This window comes from Biomphalaria glabrata, chromosome 2 (assembly GCF_947242115.1).
Source record: "Biomphalaria glabrata chromosome 2, xgBioGlab47.1, whole genome shotgun sequence".
Taxonomy (NCBI): Eukaryota; Metazoa; Mollusca; class Gastropoda; family Planorbidae; genus Biomphalaria; species Biomphalaria glabrata.
The window spans coordinates 4,612,619-4,627,862 of record NC_074712.1 but is presented as its reverse complement, the minus strand read 5'-3'; the positions used below and the strand labels follow the sequence as shown (position 1 = coordinate 4,627,862).

The 15,244-nt window shown below is 35.5% G+C and overlaps 1 protein-coding gene across 1 annotated transcript in view; it reads right to left on the bottom strand.

The window, feature by feature from the left end:
* The window catches only part of LOC106050326 (uncharacterized), a 32,905-nt gene extending 19,876 nt beyond the window's left edge, over positions 1–13,029 (bottom strand). Inside the window, exons 1-5 of the mRNA XM_056018812.1 lie at positions 12,839–13,029; positions 6,229–6,307; positions 5,933–6,098; positions 3,560–3,695; positions 1,761–1,963 (exon numbers count right to left, since the gene is read on the bottom strand). Coding sequence (XP_055874787.1) covers positions 1,761–1,963; positions 3,560–3,695; positions 5,933–6,011 — 418 coding nt within the window. The 5' untranslated portion in view covers positions 6,012–6,098; positions 6,229–6,307; positions 12,839–13,029. The remainder of the gene's footprint in view (positions 1–1,760; positions 1,964–3,559; positions 3,696–5,932; positions 6,099–6,228; positions 6,308–12,838) is intronic.
* Between the last annotated feature and the right edge of the window lie 2,215 nt (positions 13,030–15,244).

The following is a 15,244-nucleotide window of genomic DNA, read 5'->3' as shown; positions in this document are numbered from 1 at the left end:
CATGCGTCATGGTCCCTCTCTCGACCTTGCAGATGAGATCCAAAGGAACGCTTCGCATTACATTTGGCACCAGCTCTGTTGCAGAAGCTGCCGGAGGGAATGTCATAGTTGCTATTCCCAACGCCTAAGATGCTTCCCTTCTGATTTCTCCTCGAGGTTGTCTCCTGAAGCGTCAGTACCGCAAGGCAGCGTTACTTTGAAGTCAGAGTACCCCTCTCCTAGATAAATTGCCTTATTGGGCTGACGAGCTCCATCTGCCCTATTCTCCCGGTTTTGTGGCGTCAGTTATCCGCCTTCACCACTTCACTTGTTAGTAAGAGCAGTTTCACAGGGCTTAATATCTAAGCCACACGAGCAGGCCAAGTGCTGGACTTAGTTGTCAGAGGTTATCTGAGACGCATGCCTTAAGGAGTATTTTATAGATAATGGGAGCTTATCCCCATTGACAACCCCGGCCATGACAACCTTTGAAACCACATTATCATATGTAAGGACAATTCTATAAACTAAACAGAATATTTTAATCCTTTAAATAGAAATCGTGGATAAGTTTAAACACACACAATATATCAAGCAATAATACATTCTATAATTCAGCATATATTCTGAACGTACGCCTAACCCTACGGCAACGCTTTAAAGATCAGGTTAGGCGCAAACTTGCATAGACATAGAAGAGAGCATCTGGTTGCGTGCGGCCATAGAACAAAACAGCTGGAGGTCACCCACAAATGCCGCGGGATACACATTTGAGACTGAACTAAAATCCGCGGCCAAGTACAGACGGCGACAAGAAAATCTGAATCGACCACCTGCGGACAATGGTAATGATTACTCTGTATGTGGCAAAATATGTAGGTCACAGCTGGGACTGCGCAGCCTTCAGAATTACTGCAGTCCTCACTAATCTTCGGACTGGAAGACAAGCCTTATAATTCGATTTCACAAAAGTATGAACTTGTAAACTAGCAAACTATTTTTGGACCCTGAAATCAGTTTGTTTCCTATCTATACAGTTTTTTTTTTTATTTGGAAAAGCTTAAACAGAAAATGGGAATTTTATTACTTATTAACTTCTCTATATATTGTAAACGAAAACTTTCAAAGCCACTGTATAAAAACCAACTTAATATTTACAATTCTTTTGCGACATTGACGTGTACATCACGTGAGAAAAGATGACTTAAAAACTAGTAATTAAGTACAAAAAATACTACAATACATTGCAATAGTTCGACACTCATATTAGTAATATAAAGTAAAACTATTTTGAAACATTAGATCTGCAGGCTACAGCCCCTTGAGGTAGAATGATTTGGTAGCTCAGATAGAGGTTAAGACTGTAAGAAATAGAACAGTATTGATCACTATGCCAGACTTCCTAGAGGTCTGTCATTCTACTAACTCTAGAAAGAACCTTTTGTAAGCTACAAATGACAGCTGAAAAAAAAAGAGATAAAATGCCATCCCAACTTCACCCACACCGGAAAAAAAATCCAAGATACGCCCCTTGTTTCTAGAAAATGTTCAGCTTGTTTCGGTTCATTCTGCTTGTAAAACGAGGACAAAGATTGTCTGAGCCAGTGTTTCGGTAATGATGTAGGCGCCCAGAAAACAGAAACTTAAAAGTCAGTGACATCCACCAGCTGTACGATAACCATACAGTTCATAACACTCATCCTCCCACTTGAAGCAGTATTCCTTCTAACTTCCAATTTCTTCAAAAAATGTAATATCTGGGAGTGTTCAGAGAAACTTACAAACATCATAGAAGTGAAATGAAAGATGTTTTCTAGCGTGGAGCACAGTCCCAGTTCCGTTTCTAGTGCTGGAGATTACCACGGTTATATTCAGATAGAAATCAGACTTTCCGATGGTCTCATCAGTTAGGGAGCATTCACAGATCTGCATTAAGCTTTCCATGGCACAGTGAGAAACGTTCAATTCGAGAATTGGTTTATTCCTAGATTGGAAAGAAAAATAAAGAAGCCAGCAATTTACTAATTTAAAATATCTTTTCAAGGGCGAATTAATTTAAGATATTTAGAAAATAAATACAAACAAATACAAACGCAACTAAACATAGAAAAACAAAAGCTAACACATACAAACAGCTAAATTTTTTATTTGTTTTGAAGCTCCTTAAAAAAGGAAGATTATTGAAAAGGAAGATTTTTTTTTTAAAAGCAACATTATGAAATTATAGCCGAAATCTAATGCAAGTTTGAAAGAGATGGCGAAAGTCAGTGTTCGATCCCGAAAGTCCGGAGGACAAATCAAATGTCCACATTAGGTTTATACAGTTCCTTTAAGAACCAGAGATGGGACAAAATAATTTTAGCAAGCAGAACATCTAACCAGTGTCAATGAAACAGAAGTCAGTTATCCCAGTTATAACCAGTGTTATTTAAACAAAAGTCAGTTATCTCAGTTATAATCATTGTTATTTAAACAGAAGACAGTTATCTCAGTTTATCCTTAGGAAATAAATATTACATTTTTTACACGATTTTTTTTTAATAGATCAGATTTTTTTGATAGATCATTGCGTAAACAGAAGAGGAAGCATAGTCCATTCGGTGTCAGTTCACCTACAAAAAGACCTTATCACAAAAGCAGAGATTAGAGACTGGATTAGTTCAGCCTAGGGTCAACACGATGTCAAAGAACGCATATTAAATCTTTATGACCACATCACAAGGTCCACAAGGCTCGCAAAGACCTCCCTTCAAGGAACAGAACAAAGAAATAAGAAGAGTCAGACAGATGGGAAGACAAAAGAATGGACGGGCCTGTCATTGAAAGAGATTCTGTCCAAGGTAAAAAAGACAGAATACTGAAAAACAGTGTGGTGCCTTAAAGGTCCAACGGACTTAGAGATAGGTGAAGGTGAAGGTCAGGTCCATATAAACATCATGATGATTGTCTTAAATTCTTACTATCAAAAGCCAAAAGTCTAATAAAAGTGGTGGGTGTTTCGAACAGACACAAGTTATTTATTTCAAGGTAAAATTTTGCCTGATAGTAGAATGACTGGATGTACAATTTAATGTAGCGTCGCGCTAATAACATGAATGTCGCGAGTTCGAACACCATACTGACCGTTTGTTTTTTTTACTTTAATTTCTTGTAATAGCAAATAGAATCTGAATGTTTAGCTAACTCTATTCTTTGATGTTGAATATATTCTAGCTAGTTCTACAGCTACTTATATCTTCCAAATGCATTCTATTCATTTAATATAATTAACAAGTAGAGGAAAACGCCACGTACTTGTTTAGGTGAAAAGATTTCTACATGCCAAAAGTATCGTTTAAAAGGTGTCCAGATTTTTCAAAAATGTAAGGAATAAAATAAGTGTTGTAATTATGAATATTTCTGTAGATGTTGATATGTACTTTGTTTCTCGAACCATAACCTCTTCAGTAGAAGAATGAAACTTAAAGAAGGTTAAGTATCCATAAAACTCATTCCAGTTACAAAACGTTTGCGTAAAGCCCTAATTAAATGTCAACTAATTAGTAATACTTAATAATTAATATGATAATTATTAACTCACTTCTGTTTGAATTTAACTGTATATGTATCAAGCCAATGTATTGATATTTTTTGTGACGAGAATTTCAGAAATAGTGTGGAGTTCTGCTCAAAGTACACAAGACGTAAAATTGTGGGTTTTTTCGGTTTCGTTCCAGCTGCAAAATAAATATATAAATAAAAATATGAAAACACAACTATTTATTTAATTCGTCAGACCATAAAATATCTTCAATGGTCCATGCACATTGTTCATGCGTTAGTTATACAGACGTTATAAGAGGCGCGGCGACTGAAGGAGGTGAGGTGGCAAAGTAAAGCACTTGGCTACCGAACTGGGTTCGAATCCTGGTCAAGACTGGGATTTTTAATTTCATGATCAACAAGGTTTAAAAGTGGACATTTACTTTTTTTTCCGTTGGGTGCCTCTGAAACCAACCAGCTTTGATGGGTACCTGGCATTAGTTTGAGAAACCGTGGGCCACAGAAATAGATGACATTTATATCATCTGCTCTATAGTGCCTCAAGGTCTGAAAAGGGAATTTTACTTTTTTTTTCCTTTGTACGCCTCTGAGTCCACCCAGATTTAATGGGTACCTGACACTAATTGTTACTATGGCATACCCAAATCCAATGTATGCTACTATAATATCCAAATGTAAATTAGAAAGACAATCCAAACTAATGTAAGGTATGAAGATGAACGCATTTAAGTTATAATGATATTCAAATGTAGACTATAAAGATATCCACATGTAAACTAAAGATATCCACATGTAAACTAAAGATATCCACATGTAAACTATAAAGATATCCACATGTAAACTATAAAGATATCCACATGTAAACTATAAATATATCCACATGTAAACTATAAAGATATCCACATGTAAACTATAAAGATATCCACATGTAGACTATAAAGATATCCACATGTAGACTATAAAGATATCCACATGTAAACTATAAAGATATCCACATGTAAACTATAAAGATATCCACATGTAAACTATAAAGATATCCACATGTAAACTAAAGATATCCACATGTAAACTAAAGATATCCACATGTAAACTATAAAGATATCCACATGTAGACAATAAAGATATCCACATGTAAACTATAAAGATATCACAGGTAAACTATAAAGATATACACATGTAAACTAAAGATATCCACATGTAAACTATAAAGATATCCACATGTAAACTATAAAGATATCCACGTGTAAACTATAAAGATATCCACGTGCAAACTATAAAGATATCCACGTGTAAACTATAAAGATATCCACATGTAAACTATAAAGATATCCACGTGTAAACTATAAAGATATACACGTGTAAACTATAAAGATATTCACGTGTAAACTATAAAGATATCCACGTGTGAACTATAAAGATATCCACGTGTAAACTATAAAGATATTCATGTGTAAACTATAAAGATATCCACGTGTAAACTATAAAGATATCCACGTGTAAACTATAAAGATATCCACGTGTAAACTATAAAGATATCCACGTGTAAACTATAAAGATATCCACGTGTAAACTATAAAGATATCCACGTGTAAACTATAAAGATATCCACGTGTAAACTATAAAGATATCCACGTGTAAACTATAAAGATATCCACGTGTAAACTATAAAGATATCAACGTGTAAACTATAAAGATATCCACGTGTAAACTATAAAGATATCCACATGTAAACTATAAAGATATCAACGTGTAAACTATAAAGATATCCACGTGTAAACTATAAATATATCCACGTGTAAACTATAAAGATATCCACGTGTAAACTATAAAGATATCCACGTGTAAACTATAAAGATATCAACATGTAAACTATAAAGATATCCACATGTAAACTATAAATATATCCACGTGTAAACTATAAAGATATCCACGTATAAACTATAAACATATACACACGTAAGATTCACAGATTACCCTCTGTAACATACAAAACAAAGATTCTATTATATCCATGAAAATATTCTGTAAATTCACCGTACGGCAGCTAGCGCGTGTGTGTGAGTAAGCAGGAGTCCTTTTTTTTATAATTACATTTTGCTGATGTTGTTATCACTGTCCTGCTATCCACATCGCATAGTTAACTTACAATCAAAAAATGTTAACAAATGTGTAAACTCTAAATATCCTCGGCAGTAGTCACAGTAAATTGAAATGAGAACACATCTTTAAATTAGCTCTTTTATAATCAGGAGCGTCGCTAGGTAACGTGTCATCCCCAATTACTCTTCTCAAAAAAAAAAAACGTATGATTTCCGTCAATGGGTGTCACACAGGGGGGCCCCCACCCCTTGCGCCGCTCCTGCTTTTACTTATTCACTGCACTCTAAACGAAAATTTAACAAATAAATACCAGATAACAGTTGGCATGAATCATACATAAGGACCGTGATGGAGTAGGCCATGATGATCCAAAACATAGTTCGTAACATCACATCGTTTCAGAAAGGCATATCATCCATTTCCAGACATCAGTAGACTACATGGCCAGTTTTCAGAGACTTGTAATAGGCATTGATCTGGGAATACAAAAGTTTTACTAAATAAACGAAACAAAAAAAAGGTTTGTAAAACCTGGACAGATTGAAATCGATTAAAAAGGTTGAGGGAAGTTATTAACATTTATGGTTACAGTAACAAGAGGCAGACCTGCTGAGAGGCATAGTCCTTCCGGGCTAAACTCTTGAACATCCGAACTGATGATCGACTGCTAATGTTTCTTGTCTTTCTATTCAAAACAAAAAATATTGAGTGTTTAAAGGTGTCATAATTATTTTTTTTAGGGAAAATGTGTCTTTTTTTTTGTTTTTTTGTTTTTGCAAAGCTTATATTTACTCTCTGTCTGTCTGTCTGTCTGTGTGGTAAAAAATTTCCCATTTTCGGATCAAGTTAAAACTTATTTTAATTATTCAATAAACTTGTCAAGACATGTAGATCTATCAATCGAAAAAGTTAAACACTGTTAATCAATTGTTAGCGATTAATTAATTTTTTTTTTTTGAAATAAGGGGAATAAATGTTACTTAATAAGAGATGTGGATATATGTATGTATATGGTTTTAGTTCCATTTTATATTTACGTCTAGATACGTTTTTCTCCCTCTTCCCATTCTCAGATCAAGTTGAAATTTTGCAAATTCTTCATAGCCAAAAACAATACACGGATCAATCCGAAAATTAGTTAATTAATTAATCATTTATACTAATTAAATCATACAAATTAAATATTTTTGTTCTATATAGCAGATAGTGATATAAACCACATAATTTTCAGATAAATGGCAGTAATTAGCAGTTCCTTACCCTACATAAGAAAAGTAAAGTAAAGTTTCCTTTTCAGACTTTGTGGTCTGTTTCTGTGGCCTACTGTTAACGAGGGTGTCATGTGGCTAGCACAACGACCAACCACCTTTACTTTTCCCCAACTAATGTCAGGTATCCATTAGAGCTGGGTGGACTCAGAGCCGCCCAAAGATCCCGAAATTAAAAATCCCAGTCTTCACCAGATTCGAACACCGGATCCGGTTCGGAAGCCAAGCGCTCTACCGCTCAGCCACCGCACCTCCTTCCCTAGAAGCTACGTTTAAACATTTTTTTCTACTGCTTTTTTTTTTGTACAGTCCATCTCTTTATTCTTTCGTTTGTCTGTCTGTCAGTCTCTCAGTCTGTCCCGATTTAACCAACGCAGAAAATAATTGCAATCAATACAGATTTTCTTTTTCGTTCTTAAAGTGAACTCAGAGAGTGTGCTGCCCAGGTCGGGGAATCCGTCCACTGCATTTATTTCCTGTCCATTTCTCTTTATGCATGGATCCGAGTAGGCTTTACCAGAAGCAAGCAAACATAAGACCGGTTTCGTGTTTATGGTGAGGCCGAAGACTGAACATGCTCTGGAGATCGATTTTCGAGCAGGGCACAGTCGTCAGCCAATAGCTAGTCCCTGACGCCTGTTGTTGATATTGTTTCCGATTTCGAATAGAAAAGACAATGTATGCAAACGCGACATGAAGCTCCTCAGAATCGAAACTAGCAGCTGGGAAAATGTGGCACTGGATAGATCCACATAGAGAGAAAGCATAAAGGAAAGGTCTCGGATTGCAGATAACACACACAACAGAAGCAGAAAGAAAGGTGAAAATACAACGGCGCCTTGGGATTACATATGCCTAACCTGAGACCGTGTATCAAGGATTGGCCTCTTTAGTCACCCAAGAAGTTGCAAAGGGAAAAAATTGTCTCTTGAGACATAAATTGCCACAGATACAACCATGAAATGTAAACGTTATATTCCTTCTCTATCTATGACTGCATCAGTCAAAATAGCGGAGAACATGATACTGAGCTGTGTGGGTGCAATTACTATGTATAATATAGTGTCTAGTGAAGAAAGAGCAATTATACGTATTTGTCGTAGCATATTGAATAAGAAATATAGCGGTCTTTAATGACAGTCTTTTATGAAGGCATTTCGTTTTTGCCTATTTACAAAGTTTATATCAACTCAATTGTCTGTTTGTCTGTCTGTTTGTCTGTCTGTTTGTCAAATCAAAATTTTAAACATTTTATTTCTCCCGCATCCATTTTCTCGGGTAAGTTGAAACTAAAGACAATTATTTATTGTACCTAACAAAACATTAATCAGTAAAAAAAAAAAAAAAAAAAAAACAATAATTCAAAAATGGAAACTAATACTACAGTATTAAGAAATACGGATATATATGTTAGAGTTTTGTCTCCTTGGATAAATGTACACGTTATTTCTCCCTCACCCATTCTCGGGTAAAGTTGAAATATTGCACAATTATTTACATAGCACTTCAAATCATTAATCAATTTTTAAAATTCACCAGTTTATTTTATTAATTATTGTTCATTAATTTTCATTGACATCGAAAAAGGGAAATAAATTCTACATTATCTAGAGTTATAGTTCTTACCCTTCATTAAAGCTTTGCTTTATTAAAATTATATTTTTTATTTGGCTTCTTTTGGATCTCTACAAATTAGTCTATTACTATGACTGATTCTGTCGTCATCTAATCGATTCTAATGTGACACAATTAGGTTAAGATTCAGTAATACTTGTGGGTTATTTTCTTCCACTTTATTCTCTTAACCCGAGGAAAATGTTAAAGTGCTTATTTCAAGGGTCCAAGTGTCTGGGGGGTTGGGGGAAACACTTTAGACTAAGGCTGACAAATCGGACTTGGTGATCTTTAGCGGTATTTTCTAACCAATGAGATAATGACGAATCTTAATTGCAAAAAAACGGTGAGTCACAGGAAGTGATTATTTAATAGTTACAAGTATTCCAGTAGTAGCAGTCTCTATCCAGTATAATCTCACGCCAACCCATCCCTCTCCAAAACCTTTCCTATTTAACTCAGTAACTCTCTGACTTCGCAAACATAAGTGTTTGTTAGAAAGACAGTAGTTTCGCTTTTTTTTAAGGGGAAGATTTAAAAATTGATTTGACACCTGAGCATAATCAACGATTTCTTCAGTGATACAAACAAATGACAATGTAAAAATGACATAAACAATGAAAATAATAAATGACCTGAAAAAAAATGGCTGCGCTCAGATGACTCACTGGCTTTGGTTTCGTCTTGAGACGGCAGAATGTAGTGTGGCTGATCAAGCCAATTCTGGAGCGGCAGATTGTGCCACAGTTCGCGCATGTGTATGTATCTGTTTTGTCTAGCTCAGGGGTTCTCAACCTGTGGGTCGCGACCCCTTGAGGGGTCGATTGACGATTTGTCAGGGGTCGCCTTAGACCATCGAAAATATGGATTGTATTTAGTGTATTCTTCTATTGCTGTGTATGTTAGGGGGGGGGGGTCCGCGGCAGAATGGGGGATAGTAAAAAGGGGTCGCCGAGCTTAAAAGGTTGAGAACCGCTGGTCTAGCTGATGAGGCAGCTTTCTATTACTTTCTCTTGACTAAGGCAGCTTCATTTCTTTTAATCCATATTGACAAGGATATTTACGGCAACAGTGGAGTCCTTGTGTGCACTAAATGATGAAATGATCCTTTGGCTGATGTGGACCCTTGGGAAAAGGTGGTCTAGCAAAGAACCTATTCCTAATCATTCTTCTCTTCTGAAAGAGAACCTACTTGTATGTTAGCATGCAACTATTAAATAACAAGAACCGCTGCATATAAAATTTAATAAAAAATAGTCTACAGTGCTATTGATATAAAATATGCCTTCTTTTTTTTTAAATATAGATTTACACTTTCTGTTAAATGTTAGTAGCTTATATAATAGGAAACACATACATAAATAATGCAAATAAAAAAATAAACCTTCTCCCAGATACTCATGTTTCCCTACCCAGAAAAAAATGACCCACAAAAGTGATTGGACCATAGAGCATTTAGAATGCTAAAAAAAGCATGACATTGTGAAAACAATTTGTAAATTAAATTATATTATTAAATTAAAGTTTTTTTTTAACAAATGTATGGGGTCTCATCCTAATTAAAGCACAGGACTTCTCAAGGATAATGGACACCTTTACAATTGTTACAGCTAGGAATACAATTTAAACCAAAACATTCACGGTATATTATTGAAGTCCCATTCAGTCCATAAACACCGATGTGGGTACCTAGAAATGCATGTGGCTGCCTAAACGTTAATGGGGCTACCTTAAAATTCATGTGGCTGCTTAAACATTGATGTGGCTACCTATTTTTCTAAAGAGGTAGCATATTAATGTGGCTACATAAACAGTGGTATAGCGAGCTAAACATTACTCCAATTAATCCTCATTTATTAATGCATTATCTGTGTTTGTTAAATCAAAAAATTAGTTCACTGTGTAGCAGTCAGACTCTCACGCCCAATGTTGTATATGGCTATGTTTGTAAGAGGTCTATTGATACACCTCAAACGTCTTATGACTTCAAATTGAAAGAGATTAGCTAAGTCCCGTCGTACAGACGTCTTAATGTATATTGAATATTACACACTTTAGTTTGTGTCGCAGTGATCTCAGTCACACTAGCAAAGTGTACTTGTTGACTGCACAGGTAAAGTATGGATTTTAACATTTTATAGTTGATCTAGGGGTTTTCCCCATGACACTAGATGAATGATCACAGATAATATTATTAACCTTTCTTGTTATCCAATCTCTCCTCTCTCCCCCCTATTCCTCTCCCCCTCTCTGATATCTCTCTCTTTCCCTTCTATCTGTCTCAATTATATCACTCCCTCCCAGTACTTTATAAGATAAGAAGATCTCTTCTATCTCTTTGTTCCATCTCCTCTCTCTCTCTCTCTCTCTCTCTCTCATTCTTCTATCTACATTTTCTCTCTCTCTCTTTCTCTCTCTCTCTCTCTCTCTAGCATATTAAATAATATATAATAAATGAGGGAATTAATTTCGTAGTTCACCAAGGGCAGACAATTACATCATCTTCTTCTCTCCCTTTTACAAGCTGTAAAAGTTTTATTACATATTTTCTGTGTACTTTCATTTTAAACAATCGAACGTCGCTTCAACAAAGACATAGCTTGTGAGAAGGTCTGGCTTCCATTTACACACACAGGATCAAAAAGTGTGCTTCTTTCTAGCAGAGGTACTTACTGCCGCACCAATACCTTTGATCTGCATTGAACCGCCTTTAACTCAGATACGAGGACCTCAGTGATACCTCATAACTACCGAAAACACATTTGCTAGTATATCAGGAGCGGAAAAAAAAAGACAATTTCACTATGCAAACTGTATTGCTAATTACTAATGGACCTCATTCGCCAATCGTAAACAAACAACATTTAGCCACGTGATTCTCTGTCTCTTCTATACAAATTACTATCTAATTTTAATACACAATGGCTACCACGTGACAGTTTTTTATTTCGTTGTTTTATCACTATTATCACGTGACTAAATGTTGTTTGTTTACAATTGGTGAATGAGGTCCATTGTAAAAGGGGAAAGGGAAACAATGTACAGGAGAGATCCCCATTTCATTCTCTTATATAAAACAATAAGAAATGACGGATGAGTGGTAGTAACCGCTGGCTACATGTCGAGGGTATGAAGTTCGAACCTCGACGTTTACCGGATTATGTTTGGAACTGAAAGGCAGCCCTAAAACCTTCTCACAGATACCCCCCCCCAACCCTTTAATGATCCGCCACAGAGGTTGGCCTATAAAGCGCTGAGCTTGCTTTCCTAAGGCAGGAAAAGTGAAACACAAAAGTAATGGACCTCAGTCACCAAAACGTGATAACCATTGCCAAAACAACGAAAAAAAAAAGTGCCACGTGGTAACCATTTTGATTTGAATTAGGTCGTAAGTGGTATAGTAGAAATAGGGAGGCACGTGGCTCGCTGTTATTTGTTTACAGTTAGTGAATGAGGTCCATTCTTGCTTCAAACTAATTTCCCTAAACTATTATACTATTACACTTTCCAGCATTTAAAATTGAAGTGTTTGAAGTATACTGTTCATCTATACAACTCTTAGGAGGCACAAAGTGATAGTATGTGTTCGTGGAAAAAATCTCCTAGCTCTTTCTCTCTGTAATTATTTTCTCCGTTCCGAAAGAATGATTTATTTTGCTCATTTGTATTTCACTATCCTGTTCTGAATAAACTTCAAAACCCTTTTTATTTGTTATCAGAAAATGTTATTTTTGGCATCGAATTATAGGAGAATGCATGCTCTTTTTATACAACACAAATTTAAGTTTATAAATCCAAAAATCAATTTAGTTTAGTGGGGGTCAAATCAACATTGGCATCGTCAATTAGGAGGGAAAGGGTTAGATCAGTGTTAGCCTCTGTGCACTGTTTATGCATAATGTGGCATGCATACACATATAAGGCTATACACTGTTTATGTACTATGTTGCAAGTGTACACATAATCATGACACATATAAGGCTATGCACTGTTTATGTACTATGTTGCATGGATACACATAATCATGACACATATACGGCTATGCACTGTTTATGTACTATGTTGCATGCGTACACATAATCATGACACATATAAGGCTATGCACTGTTTATGTACTATGTTGCATGGATACACATAATCATGACACATATAAGGCTATGCACTGTTTATGTACTATGTTGCATGGATACACATAATCATGACACATATAAGGCTATGCACTGTTTATGTACTATGTTGCATGCGTACACATAATCATGACACATATAAGGCCATGCGACAAAAATGCCTAGTACCTAACTTCGTTTAAACTAATAAAAGAAAAAACCACTTACACACAATTAGTATCAAACATTATGAATCTTATACTGATGAATATGTTTTCAACATGTTGTCATGTACTGAACACATCAACAAACAATAAATGCTCTATGCGTCTTCCCACGCTGCGTGTCAGACTAAGATTGAGGCTAAAGTATGTGTACCTCATCTACATATAACCCAATTGGTTCCCACAGAACGGGGACATCGAGTGCGTTTTTCTTGTGTACGCAAATTGTAAAATTAGTTACTAATATAACAAATGTTATTTTGGGAATCGGGAATTGATCTTTCTATTCAACCGCCGTTCTCCTTTCCGCGTATAGAAAAAAAAAGTATGGGGGGGGTAGTTGAGTTAAAAGAGGAGTGAGGGGGGGTGTTAGATTTAAGTGTGTGTCAGCTGTGTTTATCTGTTTTGAATTTTGAGTTTGGAAGACATGGAACTTCAACACGGGTAGTCCGATATTGGAAGGGTGTTTCTGGACGGGATGTCAATAGCGCACCTGGTCATGGTCCTGAGGGCGTTGTTTTTACTTCTATATTACTTTTATCGATTCCGTCTGGTACAAATAGTGTTCACATTTTGGTCTCCTATTTCCAACTCTAAATATGTACGGGTTTAATCCCTTAGATATACACGTTATATATTCCACGCCCATTTTGGGATTGGTTGGAACTTTGCACAATTATTTGTTGTACCTAAAAAACATGAATCAATTAAAAAGTTAATTAGTCATTTAACTATTGATGATCAATTATTTTATTTGATTTCGAATAAGGGAAATAACCTTCCACATTATTTAGACATATAGTTAGAAATGCAGAGTTATTCCACTTAGATATATGTGTGCGTGTGTGTTTTTGTATTAAGGTTGTTTTTTTCTTTCAGAGTCATATATAAACCAGTGACTAGGCAGAGTTTAGGTCATTGGTTAATAAGCATGGCTAAAGGCATGACGCTTAGGACGTAATCATCTTATTTTTTTGAAGTAATGTCTGTATTATATAATATAGCATAAGATAAAAAGAACTTTTCGCGTTTGTTCTTTTAGATTTGAAAAAAGTTGACTCCAATTCGAAATTCGCATTTAAATTATTTAAAAGCTCTGCTTACCCTCTAATCAAAGTTAACCAGTTGCTACAAACTAGAGCCCGATCCATTGGTTGCACCACGTAGATCAAAATAAATGGATCTCCAAGTTTTTTTGTCTTTTTCAACTTCCGGTTCGGTCTCGATCAGAGTTCGACATCATTTAGCAATTAATGGTACGTGATCATTACTTCGCCATTCTTCTGTTTGAGCGTTAAAAGCATTCCCCTGAGATAGCATAATGAAGCTTAATTGGTAAACAAATTGATTTCTATCTGTTGGGGGGAAAGATGGAGTATTTGTTACGAAGAATGTCTTGGGAGTTCAGAAAATAAAAGAGGGAAGTGATTATAAAGTATAAATTTGTTGTTTTTTAACAAGATAATATAAAATCTTGCAAAATACAAAAATTAAAAATTAAAAAAAAAAAAAGCTTGTATCCATTAGAGCTGGATGAACTCTGAGGCGCCTTAAAGATCGCAGTCTTCAGCAGGATTCAAACCCGGTTCATCTTATTTCGGAAGCCAATCTCGATACCAATTAACCATTGCGACCCAAAATTTTATTATGTTCGGTTTTCATAAAGCATTTAAAGACCGCATCACAAACGAAGAAATATTAGAGACAGAGTTACTGCAACGATTAAACCCCACGATGACCAGCTAACTATTATTTAAAAAAAAAACGCAAACTAAAACTCTATGGCCATATCACAAGATTTTAAGGTCTCGCAAAGACCTTCCTTCATGGAACAGCACCAGGAAAGAGAAAAAGAGGTTGACAGAGAAAGTGATGTAAAGACCACATCAAAGAATGGACGGGACTGCCATTGAAAGAGGTTCGATATAAAGCAAAAGAGATAGGAATGGGAAAACGTGGTCGACAGATCTAGCGTGGTACCCCTAACGGTCTAACAGACTACTGGATAGGTGAAAGTGAAAGCGAGTTAATGAAGCAGTATACTTAGACCAGCAGACTGAAGCTACAATGTATCGATAGCTTATGTCTCCGTATCACTTTTTCTTCTTTATATATATTATTGTGTTTTGGTGACTAAGAAATATAAACCGCAAGTTTGACATTGTAATGCAAACAAAGAGGAGATAATTGTCCTTATATATTAAACTCCCTAAAGTACATCTAACGGATCTCCATTTATCTTATCTTATTATATCTTATATTATATTATCTTATTGGAGTTATTCATGCATTGTGGAAAACCTAAAAATAGAAAGCTTTTTGGCGTATCAGATGTACAAAAGGAATATGAGTGTTTTACATTAAGCTATGATTTTAAATATTTACATGATAATTTTTGGGCACATTTTAG